This window comes from Neolamprologus brichardi, chromosome 12, assembly GCF_056152115.1.
Source record: "Neolamprologus brichardi isolate AB-2024 chromosome 12, ASM5615211v1, whole genome shotgun sequence".
NCBI classification, from domain to species: Eukaryota; Metazoa; Chordata; class Actinopteri; order Cichliformes; family Cichlidae; genus Neolamprologus; species Neolamprologus brichardi.
In genome coordinates, this window is record NC_142115.1 from 1,540,795 (window position 1) to 1,566,744 (window position 25,950).

Here is a 25,950-nt window from a genome sequence, read left to right on the forward strand (position 1 = left end):
ATTTTGGGACTTCAGATTAAGTGGAGCATGGTGAACTTTACCCAAGAACTAAACACAGCTCATGAGAGCGATGTTCTCCAGAAATCAGAAGATCTGAGTCACTGGTGGTCATCAGCCTTCAAGCGGAGGTGCAGAGGGAGGGGCGAGTCCCGCCGTGGGGTTTAACTGGTCGCTGTGGAGTGATTTACGAGGTTTGCAACAAACGTTTATAATGGAAATTTTATTTCATGGCAAAGACACACACAGCAGGTTGTAAGTGCTATGTTTATGTTGCATAACATATCTGCATAAAGACTTGAACTAATCACTGCAAATGGCATTACAGTTATGACTGAACTTGCAGAGCTGCGAGATGAAGCAAACACGAACGCAGTCTTCTATAAAGAGTTACCTCATGGGCTTTAAAGCTTATAATCCTCAGTATATGTTGTCAAAACAAACAAAAGACAAAACATTCATGTTTTAATGAAGCTAACGGTGACTGATCACACTTATTCCTTTCCACTGTTATAAAAAAAATACTCAATAGTGGTCATAGAGTTGTCATTAAAATGAGTAAAGCTTCATATTTCTTTTATACAGAAATGTAACCAGATCCATGGAAAGAGAAAGCAGTATGCTATTGTCAAATACACTCCTGAAAATATATACAAAAAACTTTGTGTACATTATTTGTTTTATTTTCATATTTGACACATCCTTCAAAACAACATCAAAGAGACAGGAAGCACCGTGAAGTCGGACTGACCATCAAAGTGGAGTCACGATCAAAGTGCTCGGTCTCAGGATGGATAAGATGGCAAAGTGAAAAGAAAAGCAGAACTGTAGAGACAGAAATAATCTCATTGGTTGAGTTAAATGCTCAGCTTTTATGCTCCTTATATCTGGAACAAACTCCCAGAAAGCCTCAGATCAGCTGAAACACTCAGTTTATTTAAATCCAGGTTGAAGACTCACCTGTTCTCAGCTGCATTTGAATAAAACACCAAATCCACACTTAAAACTTACATTTAACTACTGATTTTATCTGTTTTGATTTTATATATTGTTTTGTTAGTTAGTTTGTTTGTTAGTTTGTTTGTTAGTTAGTTTGTTTGCTTGTTTTAATCAATTTTAAATCATGCTTTTTATTTGTTTTTGTTTCTAATGTCTCTGTAAAGCACTTTGAATCACCTTGTTGTTGAATTGTGCTATACAAATAAACTTGCCTTGCCTAAAGGGAAGGAGCCCGACAACCCTTTCATACAAATGGTGGAATCTTGGATAGCAAACACTTGCTGAGGTGTTGGTGGCAGAAGTCGATCTTTCACTGTTAAGTTCATCAGCACATCTGTTGTTGGCTAACTGGTGAATTACCATAGATAGCAAGTTAATACCTAACCAGGTTGGACTTGTGGCACCGATGAAGGCCAAACTATTTTATTCTTTATGCTACAAGTGTCACTGGGCCCTCCTCTCTGTGAGGTCCCGCCACAGGTTCCTATTCTGCTTCTAAAACATGCCGAAATGATCTCCGGAATAATATCAGGACATTACTTGGAGTTTTCTAAGAGACGCGCTGCACTTATGTAACTGACTATATAACACCATAAATACTACGCCTGCTTTTAAGAGCAGGTTGTACTAAGATTTATAAAGAGACATTTATGACTAAAGCTAAGCTAATCTAGTATGATAGCGTCCTTCATTCTGAACTGTTGAAAAGCACGGTTAGTAGGTTGGCACTGCCTCACAAAAGTTTAGCCAAAGTTAATATGAGTCATGCAAAACAAGAGGAATGTTCTTCCACCTTTGACAGTGTAATCGAGTTAGGAGTGGAGAATTCGGCCAATAAACTGGAGGAATGACTTGCACAGCACATGCACACTGCTTCAACATGAGTTTGAAGCAGTGTGATGTAGAAACAAACAAAGCTGTCTATTTTAAACGTTCTCTGGAGTAAAGCCTGCCAGCCTGCTGACATTTGATAATCTCTGAGCTTCTTGTCAACTTTAACTGAACTAGTGAGATTATTTCCACTGTTCCCTGTCCTTGCTATTAACATATTGTACAGTCATATCCCAATACATGTTGGAGGCAGATGTGCTTCTTGGTACACTTTGAGGTCTGCTGTTTGAATAGCGTGCATCGTACTGGAAGGCTGGTTCGTCCTTTGTCCCGTTGAGTCCAATATGGCTGCTTCTAGGCTGTCAAATACTAAGAATCTTCTTTCCATTTAGGTGCCACGCAGGCGAGTCTACTGTCTACAAACTAACTACACTCACTCGTCAACAAAGCTCACCTGATATGTGACCTGGTGGCCATTGTCCCAGGCGTACAAAAGTTTTTCCTTTGGGTTGTAGTCAATCTGGGTGGTGAAGGAGTACTCGTTGGTAAAGGGCAGGCGTGGGATGGCCTCAGTGTTGGTGTGGGTGTCATAAGCATAGCTCACTTCCCCTTCTTTCTGGTTGTACACATTGACAGCATACAAAACGCCACAGATGATGAAGCAGTTTCCATAAGAGTTCCTCTTGAGGCCCGTTGTGTAGGTGGTTTCCTTTTTTAAGGACAGGTCTCCTGGATCGAGTTTACTGATGACGATCACCTCTTGGTCATTGTAGTCATAGTCAACAGAAGGATAGATTACCCACAGGCCACTTTCATCCACTGCAAAATCAATGTCGGAGTGGCCCCTCCACTTCCAGGGGGTGGTGTCCTCATAGACGACATCGTGCAGCTGCGTCCACGCTGCCACGTAGCGCATCCTCAGGTCGTACTTGATGATGTTCTTGGTGAAGGCCCGGTTATAGTAGAAAGCTCCGCTGTAAACCACGTGGCCTGTGCCGATCCAGTTGTAAGGCAGTTTGAACAGGTTGCTCCAGCGCCCTGAGGTAAACGGGAAGATTCAAACGTTAGCTTTTGCTTATTTAGTAGGTAACCAGAGTCCTAAGTCTGCCAATGAGCAGCACTTTTTCCTGCATCGAGTCCAAAAACTCAAAGACTGCTGCACTGCGATATATAAAGAACAGATTATGTTTACTTCTCGTCAACCTCTCAAAATCTACTATATTGCTAGTAACTCATCAGACAGACACAGGGTCTGGATCAAGTTACTGTCCAGCCCTTTTTATATGACTTTTCCACAGAACATCCAAATAGAAAACTTTTTAACCAAAGCTACTGTAAAATATTGAAAGTAAGCGACTTCAGAGTTGTACTTTTTTTGGCCTTTTTCAGCTTTGATAGACTCAGTGAAGAAAAGACAGGAAAGCAGACATGCAGCAAAGGGCTGGACCCAAACCCGGGCCGGACCCGAACCCGGGCCGGACCCAAACCTGGGCCGGACCCAAACCCGGGCCGGACCCAAACCTGGGCCGGACCCAAACCCGGGCGGACTCAAACCCGGGCCGGACCCAAACCCGGGCCGGCTGCTCACAGCTCGTAGTCGTCCACTCAATGCACTGAGCTAAACCGGCGCCTGAGGTTGTACTTAATACTGGAGCTCGGCTGCATTAGCATATGTCATGTCTATATTTAAAGTAACAACGAGTACATCTAATTTCATGATTTTAAGAGTTTTTGTTGCTCAGTATATAAATTCCAAATTCCTTTTTTACCAATTCAGCTTTGATTCTGTATTCATAAACTTAATAGATACAATAGTATGCTTTATTATCATTTTAATTGTCCAGGACAGGAGATTTTGGAAGACACATTAAATATGTTACAATGTATAGAAAATAGAGATGTAACCGACTGATACATCTTCATGTTGCAATGGAGTGATTAATTAGCTTTCACATCCTCTGCTCTATATATAATTTCCCCAACTGCTATCCTAACCTTTCAACCACATGTCTAATTTTGACAATGATGATAACTGAGGGCCAGTGAAGGACAAAAACAGTGCGTCCCCCACCCCGTTCACCTTCACACACATGTGCACACACACTAGGCCCATCCCTGAGGCCATACACGTAATCCTCCTCTGCTGTGCCCAGTTCAAAGGAAAGGCCAGAGCACATGTCAAGGAACAGCAGGCATCACCGCCACTCACCAAGATACCTAGTCATCCGCACACAGCTCTGAGCTCACCACGCTGCAGGACGCCTCACATGTAAGTGCGTTTAGAAAGCCCATTGTCCAACCACATCTAGATCAACAAGTCAAATCCTAAAAGGGGAGATCATCTTAACTCTCTTAGAGAGTGTAATCCAATTCCTCTGTTGATTTGGATGTAAAAGGAGTGGATTTTCCCACCCACTGGAGCCATGAAGCAACCAAGCAGCCTACATTCCACAGATCTCATCAATCTCACAGAGCTCATTGGATTATCAGCATGAATCAGTGTCACGAATGTTAGAACAAAAAACAGCTATTAGTTAAAGCAGTTACAAGTATGTTAATAATAATAAGGACTGCATTTATATTGTGCTTTTTGGGACCCCTCAAAGCGCTTTATAATTCCACTATTCATTCACTCTCACATTCATACACTGGTGGAGGCAGCTACAGTTGTAGCCACAGCTGCCCTGGGGCAGACTGACAGAAGCGAGGCTGCCATATCACACCATCAGCCCCTCTGGCCAACACCAGTAGGTGGTAGGTGAAGTGTCTTGCCCAAGGACACAACGACCAAGACTGTCCAAGCCGGGGCTCGAACCGGCAACCTTCCGATTACAAGACAACTCCCAACTCTTGAGCCACGATCGCCTGTTGGGATCACGTCATTTAAAAGACGCAGTAAAAGTATCTGTTTGTGAACACTGTACAGCCTAAGGATGGGTACCGGTATCTGGTGCCATGATGGCACTGGTTCTGACATAAACGGTAGTAACCAGACCGAAAAGCAGCGCACATTTCAGTGTTTTATTTCGGTGCTTTTTTTCCTGAGCTGTGATACACTTTGAATTCTAGCCAATCATTTTACGTTTCCGAGGATAGTAGGCGGGTCCAGGTAGGTACGTTCTTTTAGAGCAGAGCTACAGATTAAAAATGCCCAAGGCGAAGCGGTCAAAGTCTGGCTGTACTTCACAGCAAAAGATGCAAACTCAGCAGCTGCAACAAGTGCTTTAAGCTGATACTGTGATGCTGTCAAAGGAGGTAACACCTCAAATCTGATGAAACACCTGGCGACGCATAGCGTTTTTGTTAAAAGCCGAGAAATGCGCCGTATTTGATAGCTTGCTGCGAGACCTCACACCGAGCACATCTACTGCGGGTGTGGTGCCTGTTATCGACCCGGAGTTAGCAACATCCCCCAAAAACCCGAAGAGGAGAGTCCTGGCCCCTAGCCCTGCCAGTGTAGCAGAAATGATGAGGATGATGATGCAGCAGCAGCCGTTCTTCTCTGCGTGAGTAGCTTCATGTTGTTCGTGTGTGATTTACGTTGAGTAGGCTAACCACGTTATTACATTAATGCATGTAAGGTGAACTAGCAAACACCATCATAGCTACATGCGGCTGTCTTCTTGTTTGATGGCAGATACTCCCTTCACCCTGGACAAAAAGGCTAAAATGACCAAAGAAAAAGTGGAAAACAGTTAAACATGAGAGGTTTTTGGACAAAGTTTGTGTTCTCCATTCTTTAAGCACTGGTTTGAGCACCGTTTAAGCACCGGCACCGTTTCAAAAGTACCGGTTTGGCACCAGTATCGGATAAAACCTAAACGATACCCATCCCTAGTAGAGACTATAAGCTGCTTCAAAAAACTTCAATTCAAACTGTAACACAGACTAAGACATGGCTAACTTTACATTTCTAAAGAATTATTTTCACCCTGATTGTAGTGGCTGCTCAAGCTCATTAAGGCATACATAAAGGTGAGAACGATTAAAGTAATAATTTATTTGTCTGTTTTTTTATCCAGGCTTTGGGTCTCGGATAGGTGCAGGACAATAAATGTTATTTAGCTTCGTCACGGGCTGAGGATGCAGAGACATAATCGATGCCGGTGTTGTGCAGAGTTCTGTCACCTTGTTTGAAGTTGTCCAGGTTCCGGAACTCCACGAGGTTGTTGCCATAGTAATAGTTAGTGACGTAGATCTTGGAATCCTTGGCCAGGGGATCCTTCATCCAGGCACCCTCATTGCGCCCATAACTGTGCTGCTTCTCTGGCAGTTCAATCGATGCTAAAGTCCCCTCACAGTTGAGGATCTTTCCTGAAAGTAACACAAGCAGAACATTCACCATGTACGCCTGGGAGAGAGTGACTTGCATTACCACGGGCTTAAATCAATTTCACGCACAGACATGTGTTGGCAGAGAGAATGACCCAATTTTCTGCTGCTATAATCGTCTGTGTTACTGGAGTCAAAAGCCCGAAACCCAGAGCATGCTGAGCTCAGTGAGGATTCATGACGTACCTGCTCTGTGGAGACTGGGTCGGCTGTTGTTGTTGGAGTTGTCGAGCATTAGCATGATCGTCGGAGCTGGTCTTTCAGATGCTGGTGCACTCTGAGTGGACACAGTAGTGGGTACCGAGGTGGTGGAAGGTGTGCCGCTGGTGGTGGTGGTGGTAGTTGCAGTTGTAGTGGTTGGAGCTGCTGTGGTTTCAGTGGGTTCGGCCACCGTGGACTCGACAGTTTCAAGGACTAGCTCAGCTTCTCTGTCCTCAGACTGGTTTTCTGTGACGTGATGGACTGTGTATGTTTTGGCAGAATGGTCTGAAATGGAGGCAGAAGCACACGAAGTGACACGATTGAACAGAAACATTCCTTTATAAACTTCTATAGATTACATACTGAGTAATTTACTTTGTATTAATACAACATTTAAGTAGTTGAAGTTATTGGATACATTTTATTATTGCATTTAACTCTGAGTGAAGGTGGTGTTCCCCTCACGCTGCAACCAGCAGTACACTGAATATGAATATGAGGCACTGAGCAGGTCCCAAAAGTCTCCGGATCTAAATCTGTACACTCCTGGGATCACAGTTGGAACGAGGCTTGTTTCCAGACTTGTTCTGGTTCAAGCCCGATCCACCCTTCAACCCACAGAACCAAAATATTTTGCTGCTAATATCCCAGTGCCAGACACCACAGGACAAGCAAGAGGTTCTCTCCGCATGTCCAAACTGGTCAGAGCTCAGTCTGCTAATGCATTAATTTGTGTCTAAAGAGTAAAATGTTATTGGATAAAAATATGTAGCTGAAAACACAAACATAAATTTAAGAGTGCTAAACCTGCTCTGCAAGCTAGCTGTCACACAAGTACAACTATAACTAATATTACTCGTTTCCAGTTGAATCATTCGTATATTAAAGGAACAACACTAACACTGTTTGCTTGTCTTTATGTAACTAAATATAGTGACTTCTCTGACGCTGTGAAAACAGTAAAACTCCACAGAGTTAGCTTTCATTGCAAATAAAGACTCCAGTGAGACTGCAAAACAAGGAAAGGCATCCCTCAGGCTGCGACAGGAGAAAGGATGACGTTAGCTGTTTATAGCTGTAAACAGTTTTTTGGGTTGTTTTGGCGATGGTTACTTTTGGGCTAAGTAGGTATATTGAGTTTTACCAAGAGTTTTTAAACCATGGATCGTGGCACATGCACAGTGGATACAGCTCGTTGACAAATGTAACAGCCTGCAGTGCTCCAGAAGTTCACATCAAAGGCAAATTCTGTATGAATGATTCTGAATAATGCTGTTTGAGACAGGATATGAAATAAACAGTTTACCTGTTTAACCAAAACTACCCATATCAGTTGTTTCAGTCCTCTTTGTTGGGTACGATGGAGTGTTATGCCTATTCTGAAGTTCTAGAGTAGAGCTCATTAAACGCTGTATAAGCGTTAAAATCCTGATGCTTAACTAAAACAAAAACCAAGCATTAAATGACATATACTTGACTATACTAGCACACTGTTGTCAGTGTGAAGACAAAGAAAGCCAATACTAAAGTAGATAAGGTGCCAATTAAAGATAACTTCTGGGTTATTATATTATGAAAAATCTTGCAGTTGGCAATGAATGTTTCAAACATCATAGATCCATCGAGGATTATTAAATGTCTTCCTTATTATTATACACGTGACCATAAGGGGGCACCTCAGAGCTTTTAATTACTCCAAAAATCACGGTTTGAAATAAAGTGATTGGTAAAGATACCTTCAGTTTATGTTATTTCTACCAGAACACCCGGATGAAGCTTTAGAAAGACGGGAAGCCGATAACCATGAAAAATTCTTCTCAATATCCACATTCTCATGGCTAAAGATGAGAACACTATTCATAAAAGAGAAGTGGAAAAGGAGGGAGATTTCAGTATTTAAGGTGAGAGCTAGAGAAGAATAGATCAGGATGTCAATTTAATTTAAACTGCAGTAATTCTGTTATAGTTTTTTGTTTGTTTGTTTGTTTTTTAAATTCGGATGTTCCCCTGCAAAAACACAGTGACGACATTATGACAGGTGTTTGAAATAACGGCTGGAGTTTAAGAAATGTAGGAAGTAATAAAGTAATAAAGTGTGCTCAATAGACCACATGAAATGCCCCCAGAACCTGAGGCTTAACTGGATGATTCAGGGTCACCTGATCCAGCCTTACCTGTAATACCACACAGAGTAGATAGGTCGTTAGTCACATGTTTGTGAAAACACCGATGTTTACTTTGAAAGTGTTTCACATTTACTCTTTGTAACCAGCGCTGTTTCCTGTGCTCATAGTTATAGCATTAATTTATATGGTACATATGGTATTGATACGGTGTACGTCCACACGTACACGGGTATTTTTGAAAACGGAGATTTTCCGTTTTTGTTTGAAAAAATAATCCCGTCCACACGTAAAGGCAGAAATGAAGGAAAACGCTGCGAGGAACATGCCAAAGCAGCAGGTGGCGCTATATTCCTAACCGTGTAGAAATGTTGGCCAATCAGAAGTCTAGAAGCCTCGGTGGGAAATAGTAAACAAAGCTGGGGCATAGAAGCAGAACCGAGTCGTATGTGTGGAGGGACAGTAACTGTGTGTGTATATGTAAGCATTTAAACACTGCAGAGAGAACAATTAACAGTAACAGTATTGTAGAAATTCATTTCACCGAAACAATAACGTGGCGCACAGTGTGACGTCAAAGAAGGCGCACATCTTTGACGCTGCGTTTTTCTCGTCCACACGTAAATGCAAAAACGGAGTTTTCAAAAATATCCACCCTGGCCGGAGTTTTTAAAAATCTCCGTTTCAGTGACCAAAAACGCCGTTTACGTGTGGACGAAAGGTGCAAACGCATAGAAAAATCTGCGTTTTCAAAAATACCCGAGTACGTGTGGACGTAGCCTGAGTCTGCCTGCCCATCAATCTGCTTATTGGTTCCACTTGCACTTGTGCTACAGTCAGGTGATTTTAATTAGGAACAGTGTGGATATGGACATGCTTTTACTATTATTGCAGAAAAGGATGAGAGCGCAATGGTAAAGTGCAAACTGCATCCATGATAGAAACAACACCGTTATGCTGCAACAGCTTTTACAAGCAGCTACACAGACAGCATGCTAACTCTAAGCTAGCCAAGAGCTAGCCAAGCTGACCCCAGCCCAGCAGTCGAGCAGCCATGTGTGTGTCCTCATTAGGACAGGGGTTTGTGCTGGATTCTGGGACTGTAGCCTATTAGTTTATATTGTTAAATGGTAATTATGAGACAGATAATGTCTATATTCATGTCATTACATTAAAGTGTTCTAAGTAATATGTGTAATGCATAATGCTTTTTTGAATAATGACCCAACTCTTATAACAATGGGAAATATCTGTAAAATGCACAAACATTTGACTGCAGAGCATGAAAATTATGTGCAGAAATGTGATGTATTTGATGTGCTGCTTGGTGGTGACTGTCAAAGCAAAGCCAGCGAGAACCCAATCGATGAGAGAATCCATAAGAAATGGAATAAATAAGTGATAAATAAGAATAAATAAGTGATAAATAATGTGATAAGTGATAAATAAGAATAAAAATAAGTGATAAATAATGGGATATAAATTGCTGAATTCTTATCAGTTCCCATCCATACTGTATACACACACACTGAATGCTTACTCTAGTTCTTCATCATCATTTTGCTTCTTTCCTTACAAATTCAAACTGCTGTTGCCGTTAGTAAAATGGACTCAGTCTCCTTCTGGTCCTCACACAGTGACTTTGGTCCTGACAGACAGATGTGGGGAGCAGTGCTACAAGCAGAGACCTTAACATACTCTAAGCATATGGAGCTTATGGGCACCAGTGGCAACAATATTCTGAGAACATTACCAGAATCCTTCAGAAAAAATGAATGCTGGGTAAGTGTTCGAGGACAGGCCTTCATCTGTGTTTGTAAAGCAGATGGGATACACATTGCACTACATAAAAAGAGCCTGTAAAATGCTTTGACATGGTGATGAAGATATGCAAGGCCATGGCACATGATGCCACCTTCTGAAGAAAAAGCCAAACATCAGTCTCAGTCTGGAACTACTACAAGGTTTCAATGTCCTGTGAGGTCAGTTTCATAGTTAATATGCAAATGAGCACTGATTAATGACCGTGAGTACCGTCCACAGAGAGTTGGTGAGTGGCTGCAATCAGGGATTTAGACTTTCCTCACTGAACACCAGCTCCTTCATGCAAACAGCTGCGGTTCTCCTGAAGGTCACGAGACGCTGGTTCAAAGGTGACTCCGTCTCCACAGACCTCCATGTTGAAATGGCAAATTGAACAACACTCTGAACGAGTTTACAAAATGGTTTTGACCTTTTTTCGTGACCGGCAGCTTTTGCAATCAGAATTACGATCTGAATGCAACGCTGTGCCAAACACAGTTGCTCTGCTGTAGATTCTCTCCGGGCTTCGTCTTGTTGGTTTTGACCTTCATGGATAGTTTCCTCTACCATAACAGCTGCAGAGCGGGTGACTCAAGTTATCCACTTGGATAGGAGTGACGTTTAAAGGAAACTGTGATTGACAGGTGTGCTAACACAAACTGTGTGTCGCTGTAGCCAAATGTGCTGAGCGCACAAAAAGCATCAAGCTTTCCCGGATGAATAAAGGTCCCTGCATCCGTGCTGCAGATTATGGAAATGTAGCCGAACAGCGATTTGACAAGAGCGGGTGGGCTCTGTCAGATTCTCATACATGGCAGAACACCGAGTGTGACAACCTTATGTGCGTGTGCCCTGTGCAAACGCAGCATACCTATTCACTCAGCTAGACTTAAAGAGGATTGGAAGGAGTCAGGAAATGTTTTCTCTGCACTGGTGAGGGTCCCCTCACGTTACTGTGAGAGGTGAAGCAGAGGCATGTCATGGACATGGCAGCATTGCATTGAGACGGCATTCCACCAGCTCCATGTTTGTCATTAAAAGATTTGGACTTCCTGCTCGCTGAATGTGCAGCAGCAATCCAATTGGACACTCGCTGGAACAGCTTTGCCTGAAACAACACCGGAATAAATCTTGCTTTATGGGATCACATGTGCCACACAGTGATGGATCCCAGTTTTATTAACTCAAGTGTAGAGTTTTCAACACAATTACGGCCTTATCTCACACTATTTAAAGATTCTCAGGAAGGCTTTCTGCTGGGAACCACATCGAGCTCGTGCACGCTCTGCTTCCATGACTCTGGCTGCAGGCTGATCCTGATCCAGGAAAGTATCACGTAGGCTCAGATTAGATTGCTGAGGAAACTAATTTGGATCGTTTTCAACACCCACAGTGGATCACACACAGATGATCGCACACACACGGGAGAGCAAACTCAGCTAACGTGTGAACACGCTGTTTGTTTTAGCTCGTGGAGGGCGTACAGAGAACCGAAACCCTCACCTCCTCTGTGCTCATCCTCGTCAGCTTTGGAGGCCTTGTAGTACGTGATGCCCCTCACCACGCCAGGCTGGTGGCCGACCACCTTGGTTTTGACTGTAGGATCAGGCTTCACCAGCTTCCCATGTTTAACGACCTCTTTCTTGGGCTTGACAACCTTTTCTTTGGGGGGTTTGGGAGGGGGTTTAACAGCAGGGCTCTTTTTGTTGGGTGTTTTTACAGCCTCCTTGGTTTTTGTAGCCTGGAAAGAAATTCACATTATGTCAGGATATTAGTAACAGTGGCCTGTGTGTTTTATACGTGGGTGATTAGTTCACCCTTCAGGTGTAATGATAGTAAATGATGACTAATCTTACTGCTACTGCCCTTCTTTCAGAGGTTTACTACATCCTTCTTTTCCTCCATATTAATGTATCTATGTTTGTCTCTCTCTTTGTCTCGTACAGTCAAACGTTTGGACACCATCTCATTTATTGTTTTTTCATCAACACTATGAATGAAAAATGTTTTATATTTAAGATTCTTTAAAATAGCCGCCGTTTGATTCCTGCTTTGCTCACTCTTGGCTCTCTTGATGAGCTTCATGAGGTCGTCACCTGAAATGGTTTAACAACAGTCTTGAAGGAGTTCAGAGATGCATTGGGTTTAGGTCAGGCCTCCATCGCTCTCCTTCTTGGTCAAATAGCCCTCACACAGCCTGGTGTGTTTGGGGTCATTGTCCTGTTGAGAAATAAATGATGGTCCAACTAAAAGAAACCAGAGGACGGCATGTGGCTGCAGGATGCTGTGGTAGCCATGCTGGTTCAGTGTGCATCAATTTGGAATAAATCCCCAACAGTGTCACCAGCAAAGCACCCCACACCGTCACTCCTCCACCTCCAGGCTTCACAGTGGGAACCGTGCATGTAGAGACCATCGTTCAGCTTTTCTGAAGTAAGACACAGCAGAACCAAAGAGCTCAAATTTGGACTTATAGGCCGAAGCACAGATGTCCTCTGGTCTAATGTCCATTTCTTGTGTTTCTTGGCCCAAACAAATCTTCTGCTTGTTGCTTTTCCTTAGTCGTGGTTTCTCAGCAGCTATTTGACCATAAAGGCCTGATTCACACAGGCAAACATGGAAACAAGGCAAAGGATGGCTACTTTGAGGAATCTCAACTATAAGACATTTATAGAGTCATATATTATCAATATATTCCTCCCACATATCTTGCTTCATATATTTGATATCTTAAGTTTGTATCTACAATGTAGAAAGTAGTAAAATGATGTCCAAACTTTTGATGGTACTTCCTGATAACAGTACATGTTACATGCAGTATTCACACATGTCCTTCAGCTTCTAGTTAAAGTGTTGTTTCAGCAAACGTCCCCTGAGGAGACCCATAAATTCCTTTAAGAACGATGCACAATATTTTCTCAGCAATGTTTTCTTGAACATGGTTACTCAGAAGCAGTAAAAGTACAATAATACAAATGTGACGCAACATCAAACTGTTTGTTTTGTTTGGATTATGACCAATATCGTAGCTAATCCAAGTTTGTAATGCCAGAGAACTCAGAACTGACAAGGACATAACTACGGGCATGTGTTCAGTTTAATTTCATTTAATAGTTTTGTGATTTAACTAATAACACACAGGACTGTTTTTAAAGTCTGTCACATACCCGTGCTGGCACAAAGACACACCGAAAGCTTAAACTGTGTTCCCAACCTGTGCTTTGCTCTCAGTTGAGTCTTTCTGCAGCAGCTGCAGGCTGAGGCTGGAGATCTCCTTCTTGATGCTCATCATGATGTTGGAATAGTTCTCGTATCTCTTAAACTGGTTGGTGAGGCTCAACATGCTGTCCCGGACGAATTCATTCTCACGTGTAAGGTTTGTCTTGATTGTCTACAACATACCATCATTAGTGTCACATTTCTCTGTCCATGAGATAAAAAAAATCACAAAATCCTCAAACTTCCCAAGCCCGAGCATCCTGACCGACACTTTGATTATAAACATGTCAGTGTGGGTTTTGCCTACCTCTTCCAGGGTGTTCATCTGAGACACCACCTTATTGATGTAGGAGTGGACTTTTAAAAGATCCATGCTGTAAAGCGTTCCCTCGAGGAGGTCCACCATCGATTGGAGCTGTTCGTTCATACGATAAAAGGAGAAGAAACGTCATTAATCATCGTCTCCTCGTGACACAGCTGACAGCTTTATGTGCTTCTGTTTAACCACAGTAATCGCTGAAGTGCCCTCCAGAGGCATTTACATCACTCTGCCTGAGTGCTCTCATTCATCTCAGTGCTTTATGTTTGTGCTCTACTCCTAAGTGCAATCATATTAGGTTAATTCATTCTTCCAAGTGGAGCCGGAGACATCAGAGTGGCCTTTAGGTTCATGTCGTACAGTTTGTTTGTCCGATTCTGTGCAGAGATGGTTGTTATTGCTTTTCTTTTAGTTACATTTTGCAAACTAAACAAACTAAACAAACTAAAATAACTGAAATAACTGAAATAAATGCTATTTTGTTTTCTGTAAAATGACATTGATTAAGTTTACTTTCTTCATGACTTCATCAAAACTTAACAGGATTTTCAGTGTCTGAATTTCCTGACTCCTAATGGGGGAAACAGGCAAGAAAAGAAAACTGTTTGTGTTTTTGCACAAACACATGCTGTGACTCTAATAATCACAGTGACTGTAGGGTAAATGGTCTGTATAGTGCTTTACTTGGTCCTAAGGACCCCAAAGTGCTTTACACTATACACAAATCATTCACACAATCATTCACACACTGGTGATGGCAGCTACATTGTAGCCACAGCTACCCTGGGGCGCACTGTGGCTACAATGTAGCCACAGTGCTACATTGTAGCCACTCACCTTTAATAACTCCGGGGCCTGTTTCTTCAGCTTCTCCATCTTCCACTCGTTCTCGCAGGGGTTGAGGGAAGATGGCGGGGCTGTGCACGAGCACTTACAGTCTGATCCAGAGCTGACCGTCTCCACTGTGTAGAAGTCCTCCACGCGTACACTGCCACTCTTCAAGCGCAGACATGCATCCTTGCTCAGAGGGCGCATGATGCACTTACAGCGGCAGTCTGAACCTTCTGACGTCATGCGAACAGGCTCGGTCTCTCCGAAAATCTGAAAGAAAAAATGTGATATATGTTCTTTTCAAAGCCAAAGAAAGAGAGTCGTTTTCTGTGACGTTGTGTCATATATGTCATTAGGTACTTTACATACACAACGTGGAAAACATCTTCACTCTTATCCTGTCCTGAGCGAGCTGCTTCTGCATTACTGACCTGGATGGTACTGTTGATCTACCAACCTTTTTTGGATTCAGGAGACAGACACTATCTCTACTTTCAAGATTAGGCTTCAAACTTTCCTTTTTGCTAAAGCATATAGTTAGGGCTGGACCAGGTGACCCTGAATCCTCCCTTAGTTATGCTGCAATAGACGTAGGCTGCCGGGGGATTCCCATGATGCACTGGGTTTTTCCTTTCCAGTCACCTTTCTCACTCACTATGTGTTAACAGACCTCTCTGCATTGAATCATATCTGTTATTAATCTCTGTCTCTCTTCCACAGCATGTCTTTATCCTGTCTTCCTTCTCTCACCCCAACCAATCACAGCAGATGGCCCCGCCCCTCCCTGAGCCTGGTTCTGCTGGAGGTTTCTTCCTGTTAAAAGGGAGTTTTTCCTTCCCACTGTCGCCAAAGTGCTGCTCATAGGGGGTCATATGATTGTTGGGTTTTTCTCTGTGTGTATTATTGTAGGGTCGACCTTACAATATAAAGCGTCTTGAGGCGACTGTTGTTGTGATTTAATGCTGTGTAAATAAAACTGAATTGAATTTTAAATGTTGCGTGTTACTGTTCCTTCCTCTACCAGGGAATCCACAGCTTTTCCAGTCATCCAGTCTAATCCCTGCTGGATTTTAATGAGTAACGAATGTTTATTTTAATACAGGGAAACAAAAGGAAGGGAAGGAAACTGATCTTGAGAAATAACAGCGTGTTTCCCTTCTCTGGAGTTTTAACGGCTGTGACTCACAGGAAGCCTTCTGAGACAAACATAAATCATTCGGCTTCATCACCAGCTGGCTTGCTGCTGCCAAGCATGATGCCAATGCCTCTGGCAGGGCTTACTTAAAAAACAAGAAGCTAAATACGGCAGCCAGAGCAGACATTTTCAACCTGAGGCCGTGCAAGCTGACATGAGGGGAGAAACCTTCAGGTTTACTGGATATTTGATTAAACATTCAGGTGATGATGGTAACTTGGCAGTCTGAGTCTCACACTGAAACATTTACACTCAGTTGTTGCACTAAGAAAGTTCAGTCATGCCATTATAGCTGCTTTGTTGTGATGCTGCTTAATGTCCGTTAACACCAGATTGCCTGCAAACACAGAGGGACTGCAAGCTGTCAGGTTACATCAGCGAATTCACTCAGATTTACAGCTTTGTGCTACGGTAAACCATCGGTAAAACATATAAAAATGACACAAAGACCAAGACTCCCCACATTTAATTTTAAAGCACATGACAGGAAGCAAAGGCTCATCATTTTACCTTATTTAAGTTAGCTAGGTATGTATGTAGCATCGGGTCCTCTTAACTTCTAATAAATCGATGGCACTATAGCGATACATGTACAGCACACTGCATGACAACTGTCACGATCTGCGTCTTTATTACCAGCAGAATGAATGAATTGCAGCATTTTCACGTCTAAATTCTAATAATTGTTTTCTCGCTGTGGTTAAAAAAAGTGTTTTTCACTCTGCAGAATTGTTTTTTCAGACCATAATTCAAAGCTGGGACCATGTGTTGGAGGAGGTCCGGCCTGTCATCCCTCCCTAGAGATTTAGGGTCTGCGATAAATCACAGGACAGGTGCACATGTGGGATCACTTTGCTGAGATTCTTCATTAATGAGCTGTGGTTCAGCCCTCACATGACTGAGCTCGGAGGGAGGATTTGATCCTCCGACCTCACGAGCCAACATCTTTGAGTTCAGTGTCTCTTTTCTGAGCTTCGAACACTTTAAAGACTTTCGATCTTCACAGAAAGTCTTTAAAGTGTTCAAAGTGTCACACCTGCACGCTTGAAAAGTTACTCTCTGACCTGATCAGTTTATTGTTGTACACGATGCAACATCCAGCAGTTAGCTGTAAGTCAAAGACTATGATACATTTACTTTGTCTGTAAATGTGACAAAAGCCACCTCATAACTGTATACATTGTGTAGGCGTAATGCTGATGTTTTATGGACACAACACGGCTTATCTCATGCACCGCCGTCCTCAGATAACATTAGCTAAAAACAGCTAAATCAACTCAATGGCAAAACACTAATGAGACTGGACACAATTCAACTGGACCCCAGAGGTGAGAAGCTTTATTTTGTTAGTGTGACATTTTTCCACAACGTTGGATCCAGGTAAACGTTCAGTCGAATTCAGCAGAATTTGTTGCATTAAGTGTGTCACAGGCTGCGGATCCCTATGTGACTGTAACAGCTCGTTATCTCACGGACTGCTGCACACTTGTGAGGGTTAGCATCAGTTGGACGCAGTTAAGCTGGACATCTGTAAAAGGTTTGAATGACAGCGCTGTCTAGAGTCTGTCTGCTTCACGGTGAAAAACCCAGATACTGATGAAATTCAGCTTTCGCAGTTTAAAAAAGGCGACACAATATATCACAATGTGTTATTGACATACTCGTCGACCTGCTGCCTGTACAGTCCCTTGTGCGGATGTTCACGTTGTCTGTGTAGATGTGTCTCTAAAGCTAACACGTTTAATGTGAATACAGACGATTACTGTTGGTCAGAGGAAAACAGTTCATGTATTCATTTGTCAGTGTTTCCATTATTTGCATCTGACTGCATGGAGTCAGCAGGCTGACATGAAAATAACCTGCACGTTTCCTCATCTTAACATGCAAATGAGACTGTGAGCTATTAGTAAATATTTAACTCCCTCCACTGATTATTCTGGATTTTGCTACAATATAAAACACAGTCGACTATTTACATAAAATCTCACGTATTTTCTATGTTTTGGTCGATGGTTTATTAATGAATTTGTGACTGTTTGTCCTGGTCTGAGCACAGCTTTTGAAGTCTTTCTGTAGTGCAGCTGCAGGCTTAGTGATGGCAAAGAGGGTTAGTGGTAAAGGTGGTGGTGGGGGGGCTCATTAGTGAAGGAATGCAGGCCGAGTGATGGGAGAGGTGTGGAGGGTGTTTCGTTTTGGGGAGTGGATGATTTCCCCTACTCTACAGTACACATACTGGGAGGGGGTCTTGATATGGGGCAGGACTCCTGTGTGCAGAGCCCAGGTAATCCTGACCCATGTCAAGTGTAAAGGCAGCAGCCTGACAAATCACACACCCACATGAAAATAGAACGGATTAGCAGATTAAACTTCTTTAGCAGGGGCTCTGCCTATGGCCCCGCTGAGCTGCATTGTTCAGCCCCAGCTTAACACCAACCGCTGCATAGCAACATCAGCTTTAAGGTGGAGAAATTCCAGCAAGATTGACTTCGGTGCCTGGTTTAAAGTCAAGAAGGACTGAGTCATTATCTTGTGGGCTTTTTTGCGGCACCTATTGTGAACAATCCGAATCCCTCTGCCGGTCGGAGCAGCTGCTTCCTCCATCTGTCAAATCAGATGTGCCTATATGCCTAACTGACCATCCAGCATCCCATGCCAAGCTGACCTATCAGCATGGGAACAGCCAACACAATTACCAGTGCTAATAATTAAGAGTACAGCGCATTTAACGCATGCTTTGAGCTCTGAGTCTTTGGCCTTGACCTATCAAGTGCAGTCAAGTTTCAGGTCAAAAAGAACACGGCTCAAATGTGAACTCACGTCTGCACGATGGGAGGAAAAGAGCCTGCACACTGCAAGGAGCTCTATTAGATCAACTGCTGCAGCCGTTAACAGCTAACGTGCCCTGACAGTGATGAAGCCAAACCCCAATTGTGCTCAGGATTGTTTAAAACACACAACGTGCTACACAAAAGGCCGCCGCATTCATTAGCCAGTGTTTCGGGAGCACCGGCCTGTTGTATCTGCAGCTGTGCCCGTACAAACAAGGATATCCTCCCCTTTTAGAGATCTGCCAGCTGCTAATCACTGGGACAACTGTGTAGTGAAGAAGGCAGGTACAGTATGTTCAGCTGCATCTTTCATCCTCCCTCAAACCCAAACATCAGCACTCTGTCTGTCTGTGCAACCATTTTCCCACAAATGCCCAGAGAGGGCACCGTCAGTTCAAACCCTTAAGATTTATAGCAAGAACTATGCCTTTAAAATCCTCATCATCTCCTTTCAAGGGTACTCGAGAGCCAAAGTGTGATCCACGTTCAACTCCGACCTGATTTTTAATCTAATTAGCAGTACTGAAAAATTAACCTGGTATTTTTATTAAAGCCTTCAGTCTGGAGATGAACCTTGAAGTCGCTGGTTCAGACAAAACTACCAGCATTAGCGTGCGGATGTTAATTAGCTCAGCACAAAGTGTATCAAGCACTCGCAGCTTTTAGGGGTACACATCTACATTCCTGCTGGATCTGTGTATCTGAGCAAATAACACTTAAAGCTTTCAGTCTCTACTCAAAGACATATACACTTTCATGAGTTTCATTTCAGCCACAGTCGTTTTACAAAAGCTCTGAAAAGTACTAAACACAATTTTTTTTATGACACATAATTATTTTGTCGGCTTTTAAGGGTGCAAATCCGCTGAAATCTCACAGATGCAAATCAATCTGTCATTGTGGCACTATCGTAATAACTTCAAGTACAAGGACACATTTCCCTAATTATTAGTGTCTGCTTTGTGACTTCAACCATGAGTGGAATGATTGCTGTTGCCAAAGCCTTTTCTCCAGATGATTTCTCACCCCAGATGTTTATTGGAGCCATTAAGAGCTGCAAATTCCATCAGTGCAGTGACACAGATCCTCTACTCCATTTTAAAGCCATTCATTCAACAAACTGATTCAACAAATGCAACGCTTTGGTGGTATCAATGTAAATGCTATTTTTACTTGAACATAACTATTCCCACAAATTCTGACCTTTACATGGAAGTAAAGCTATATTGTAACCTGTGCGCTTGGTTTAGCAGCGTTTCCTCACAGTGAACAGGTTTCCACACAGTTCTTCAACAAAGTAAATACGGTCAAGTATGGCTAGCATTAAGGAACTCAACTTTAAATGACAACTTAGAATTAGCCACTAGTTAGCTTAGCTTAGCTACCTAGCCATGACCGTGCTTCGCTAAAAACCAAGAGACTTGCAGATCTGATATTTAAATGAGATATCAGTCTGATACTGACCCAAGAAGTTTGATTAGATAATGATGAGGACAATGAATCAGTTTTATATTGTTTTGTCTTTATTCTACAATGCAACAGCAGAGCTAACAGCGGAGCTAACAGTAGAGCTAACAGCAGAGCTAACAGCAGAGCTAACAGCAGAGCTAACAGCAGAGCTAATGTAGCATAGAGGAAGCTAACAGTAGTTTACAGGTATTTCACGCTGCAACATCAACATCTTCTGTTTGTGTGTTTGTGAAAGTTTTTGACTTGTCAGCAAACTGTTGTTAAAGTGTGCTAAAATAAAAAGATCCAAGCATGACCACGGATTACTTTTAGCTTATCTAAGAAGTCAGACTATTGATACGGTGCAAAACGTGTTGGTAAGCTTTTAACATACTTACATAGTTGTCAATGTGATTAAATGTTATTTCACTTTAGCTGAAACAGGAGAAACAGCTGCGACTGTAGCCTAGTAACTCTGCTTTGATGTGAAATAAAACCAGTGCAAATGTATTATGAATGATTTATTTTTCCCTTCCTTTATTGTGTGCCTGTTTTCATTTATCTCACTAATAAATTGCAATTCATATATTTGTGTTCATTTCTTACATGTACAGATGATTAAACAGTACTACTGTTTGTTAATATTTGGCATCTCTTCTATATATAATTTAAGGAAACCTGCACTGACACAACAGTGAAAAGAGCAACACCGAAGTCACATGACTTTAACCCCTGCTGACCTCCCGTGTTCAGTGTCATTAAGTTGAAGGTTCTCAACAACTTCTCCAGTCCTAAAAGTTTCACAGTTTAAACGTGGAGTTTATGTTCCAGGTGAGGGAACAAAAAAGTCATCTCCTTCCTGCTGTAGGTGTCCAAACGACTAACTGTAGGATGGATGCAGCTTCTGGGTCTGAAAAAAGGAGCCTTTAACTTGGATTGTTTTACCACCAGCAGGTGGAGACTCTCTGCTTTCAGGAAGGGTTCTGCTATTAAAGACGTCTACAGGAAAATGACCATCGGTTATCTTGCTCTCAGTGAGCTCAAGCTCTAGTTTCAGGTCTACTGATTAAAATACTGAGATTATTTGGTCAGTATCAGAGTCAGAGTATGCTCACTGGGTGACAGCTTCATGAACAACACTTTATTATTTTCTTCAGTAGGAGAATTTGCAGATAGTGACATAAATCGGAAACATTTTTCTTTGAATCCTCTCAATTACAAATTGAGCTGCACACAAGGTGAAAAGGGTTTAACCCTTGTAATGTTTAAACACATGAAACTATTAATTTATCTTTAAGAAAAGGGGCAATAATAAGAGAACCATGTGTACCAAGCAAAATCACATCTTAGTCAAATTCCCGTAACGTACAGAGCTGCAGAGGATGAACGAGTCGGGGGGAGAAAAGGTTTTCTTCAGCCTCAGTGTGACAGACACTCGAGTCTCTCATTTCCCACAGCTTTGTTTTAACCACAAACAGAGACTTGACTGTCTGAAGACTGATAATGTTGACTCTTCATCAACCTCCATGTGACACCCCCAATTAAACGAAGTTGTGTTGGCATAAGACAGAAAAGTCATTTCAGGCACATTTGAAGACTACAAGGCAAACTGCAGCACCTGCAAGTCCATAAATATTTCATCGTGCCCCGGCTCTGCCGCTGCCTAAATGGCACAGACTGTCTCGCTGAGGCAGACTCAGCTCCCCACTCTGCTCTTTATTCCTCCCTACCCCTAGTTGACCTTGTCCTGATTGTCCTCGGGTTTGTTTACAACCAAAATAAAACGCAGGTGCATATGCCGGTTCCCACGCCACCCTCCGGTGCCCTCGCTGCCCTCCTTCTGAGCAAGTTTTGTCTCTTACTGAAAGCACCAGTCTGACTACAGTAACAAGGAGTCAGCCATGACACTGCTGCTGCACAATGAACGAGGCATGACTTCACACTGATATAGAGCTAAAATAATAAATAAATGGCATCAAATTGTTTGTGTAGATGTCATAAAAATCTCTATCATTTTCTACTTTTGATGTAGAATTGTTGAGCAGTAGGTGACGGCTGTAGCTCAGGTGGTAGAGCAGGTCATGTACTAATCACAACGTTGCTGGTTCATACCAAGTTTCTCCCCGATGCATCCATCATAGTGTGAATGTTAGAATGGATGCATATTGCTATATAAGAATCAGTGCACTTTAATAACCTTACTTAGAGGATAAATCATAAAAATAAGTGCTACAAAAATCAAGGCGATGCAAAAAAAAACTGCAATTCTTAAAGCGACCACTTGAGGCAGAGTGCATCCATCCATTCTCTTCTATCAGTTTTTAGGACCGTGCAAAGATTAGGTGGACATTCAAGTTCCACACAGAAAGGCACTGGTCAGACCAGCGCAAACTGGGTTTTTGGGGGAAAAAAGCACAAAGAAAAGTTCAGTATTAACAAACTGGGTTTGTTACAAGAGGAAGAGGTGGGAACTTTTATATATGTGCCTGACCCTGTTGCATATATATTTCCAGGAGTTCCTTTCTCAAGGGGCCAAATATAGAGAGGGGAATATTTAAATCAAGTATGCAGTCTCATTTATTAACATTTGCATCACAGAATTTACTGCTAATTGCACCAAAAAACAGCATGTCTCGCTTGATATTGGAATGAACTGACTGCGCCTGTGTTAAGGAAATAGTGCAACATCTGTAAATCACCTGTAAAGCTAACCCCACCTATTTGGGGGCTGGACTCACACACTATTTTGTGTATTTTAACACTTATTAGTAGGTATCTGAGCATGTCTGAGGTACTCACACAGTCTATAAATGAATCTTGTTAATTAAGTGTTCTAGTGTTAGCTGATAACTTAGTGATCCATTCACATTTCTGGCTACAAAGAGCCACAAAACCTCCAGGTTTGGAGGAGGTGAAGAAGGAAGTTCAAAAGCCAGTGTAATGTCACAGCACTACAGCGACCAGTTCCGCTGTTACATCCAGTCAATCTTATCATAAATGTTTATCATAAGTGGACAACACATTTTAAAGCCTCAACACCAGCATTTTTTTTAATGTTTTCTGAACAAGCCTCGGGACATTTTTTTTCCAAGCCAGAAATTCCAATATTTAGATGCAGGGGACTCATAAAATACTAGAATTTCATTCACTAAACCTGAAGCACAGACTTGTTGGATGGTCAGTCATTAAAATGCTCCAAAGCACAAACATAAGAGAGAAGACCGGCGGAGTGACTGAAATGATCCAAAGTCAGATTTAGCAGCATTCACCTACAGATGCCTGTTGACACACCTGTCTATCAAAGTGACAATAACCCTAATTTTGAGTCTTTGTATTAAAAGAGTGAGAAATGTCCTCAGACGTGTTCATGTGGTCAGTTCTGGTAATCTGGGACTGGTTTGCTTTTGGAACTAAACTCAAGTCCATTAGAGGAGCAGCGGGTTTGTGCTCTTCCTTATTGTCTGTTTTTCAGCCCCAGTGATTGCTCATTGGTTACTGACTTTTCACCAAGTACTGTGGGTTGTATCAGCTGTTACCTAATTTATACATTTTGCCATAAGTAAGCAGACACCTGCTTATTCCACCTATATGTACTGTTGAAAGCTCCTAAATGAGTACGCTGCTTTGGAGTTTCCACTCGTCGAGTTGCAGACATTTCTTCAGCTTTAAGGTCAACGTGAGATTCAGACGTTATGCTTCAAATGTTAGACGAGTTCTTCGGTCAGCTGGGAAGAAAAACATGTTTATGTTCTGGCTTTGTGTGTTGAAATGCTGCAAAGTGACACAAAGTTGAAAGCACTGATGGCAACATTGTCACTGCTCTTCACTGGAACTCAGGAAAGTGTTGCCAGTACAGCTACTCCGCATGTTACACCCTGAACTGCTGCTATGCATGTACCACTTGTACTAATAATGGGTTTTACTCTTCACTGACCTACACTGGTGCTAAAGGGGCCACCCTGAGAGAATCAGCAGCAGACGATTGTTGACAGTCTCTCTCACACACACAGACAATCGTGCCTCTGGTCCGCAGGCATACTGAACATGTGCTGTATCTTCTGGCAGTGTGTGTGTGTGTGTGTGTGTGTGTGTAGCTGGATTAAGCTGAGGGAGAGTGAGGGCTTACTGTAGTCCAGCAGCTGTACAAACACGGCAGCCAGATATTACCGTTACCCCACTGAGTGCCATCTCTCCCACACTCTGCTGCCGCAGTCCTGAGCGCACTGGAGGTGTCATTAGAGGCACCGATGGTTACTGTTGTCGCACAAAAGCCCTCATTGGGAGGATTACCTCGAGTCACAAACAATGACACAGAACCCGAACCATCTGCAGACCTTAGACAGGAAATTTAAAGCTCCGGCTCGAGGGAGGTGTTCGGAGCCACTCATTTGTCTGTCTGAGAGCCTCCGTGAAATGGATCACAGTCAGAGGTGCGCATGAGCACGGAGTGAGCGCTGTTAGAGTTTGATTTGAAAACGCGCAGAAAAGTCCCACAAAGTAAAGTGGTCTGTTCTTACCTTGCTCTGTGAGGACGCATTTTTACACAGAATCAGCAGACAGGCCAGCAGCTTCGTATAGCTCCACATTTTCTCTCGTGCGTCAGTTTGTGCGCATAAAATTTAGGAATCCAAAGCGGGAGGTGCTGCAGGCATTCCAGAGCGCTGCGCCTATTTCAGCTCCATTTCCACTTTGCACAGAACAGGGTCGTACAGTATGCGTGAGCCTGTGCGTGAGGATGTATGGATGGCTGGATGTTGGTGCGCACTCAGTGTTCAGCCAGGCGCGTAGTGTGCATCATCCGTCATCCGCTATCTTCCGCGGATGGGAGGGGTTTACACGCTAATGCCCATAATGTGTGTGTGTGGTTGTGTGTGTTCACTGTGTAGAGGACGGATAGCTTCGATTTACAAATATGTAATGTATATGTAAAAGTAGAAAGATTATTATCCATAGCCACTAAATTAAACTACTTTATAAGTGACTGTGATTTGTAGTTTTCCATCCGTGCATTTAACTGTTCTCCGACACTGCGTCGCTCTTTGCAAGTTTAAAGGCGGTGATGAAAGTCGCATAGACTTTCACAAGACTAAGCTGTAGTATACTTGAATGCCTGTGGCGCCACCGTCTGGACATTGATGCGCCGCATTGTTGACTGTCGGGGTGACAGATCCCGAACAATCCACAGTACTGCGCAAAAGTCCCGACCTACCCGTGGTCTGTAGCTCGCCATCTTCAGAGGATTTTTTGTTAAGCCAATTAAATGAATCGTTCAAGCATATAACACATTTTGTGTGGAAACATATCAGGAAACCTCTGGGATGATTTTGTGCTGCTAACATGAAGCAAAAGACAAAGTTCTCAGACGAGCTTCAGTCTGGACGCTTCTGAGGCTGACGGTAGTTCACCTGCCTGATGCTTCAGCCTCGCGTGGAGGAGCAGCCAGCAGAGACATCTGCAGGACATGAGGAAAACAGCATGTTTAACAATAGCTGGAGAGCCAATGCAGACTACTGATCCTTATTCAGGTTTCCTTTGAAAACAGCTGAAATGTCCCACTCTGTTTGAGGGGCAGGAAAACTAACTGTATGCACGTTTTTGTGCGTCTAACACAATTATTACAGTTTGTATTTTCAAATTAGTTGTTCGACTTTTTGTTTTTATGTCAGTTTACTTTCTGTTTCCAGAGCAGGTTTGCTCATTTCAGTGTAGTTTTTAAGCGTTTCACTGTTAGCTTTAGTCTTTTTAATTATGATTGTATGGAGGTATACGTCAGAGGCAAGATAAAGGACATCAGTGCAAGTAATGCAATGAAAATCATCTCTT

The 25,950-nt window shown here is 42.7% G+C and overlaps 1 protein-coding gene across 2 annotated transcripts; it reads right to left on the reverse strand.

Moving 5' to 3' along the window:
• Positions 1 to 205: 205 nt before the first annotated feature.
• On the reverse strand, positions 206 to 24,921 carry LOC102788087 (olfactomedin-like protein 2A). Of its 2 annotated transcripts, none has more exons than XM_087848868.1 (8): positions 24,645 to 24,921; positions 14,662 to 14,925; positions 13,813 to 13,920; positions 13,501 to 13,677; positions 11,790 to 12,027; positions 6,346 to 6,642; positions 5,956 to 6,141; positions 206 to 2,865 (listed from the first exon to the last, which is right to left on the reverse strand). In XM_087848868.1, exons 1-8 carry the CDS (start codon positions 24,711 to 24,713, stop codon positions 2,261 to 2,263), a joined length of 1,944 nt encoding a protein of 647 aa, XP_087704994.1. In that variant the 5' UTR covers positions 24,714 to 24,921; the 3' UTR covers positions 206 to 2,260. The 2 variants fall into 2 exon arrangements, with proteins under 2 accessions (XP_087704994.1, XP_006802601.2); XM_006802538.3 differs by having other exon boundaries at positions 6,346 to 6,645.
• Between the last annotated feature and the right edge of the window lie 1,029 nt (positions 24,922 to 25,950).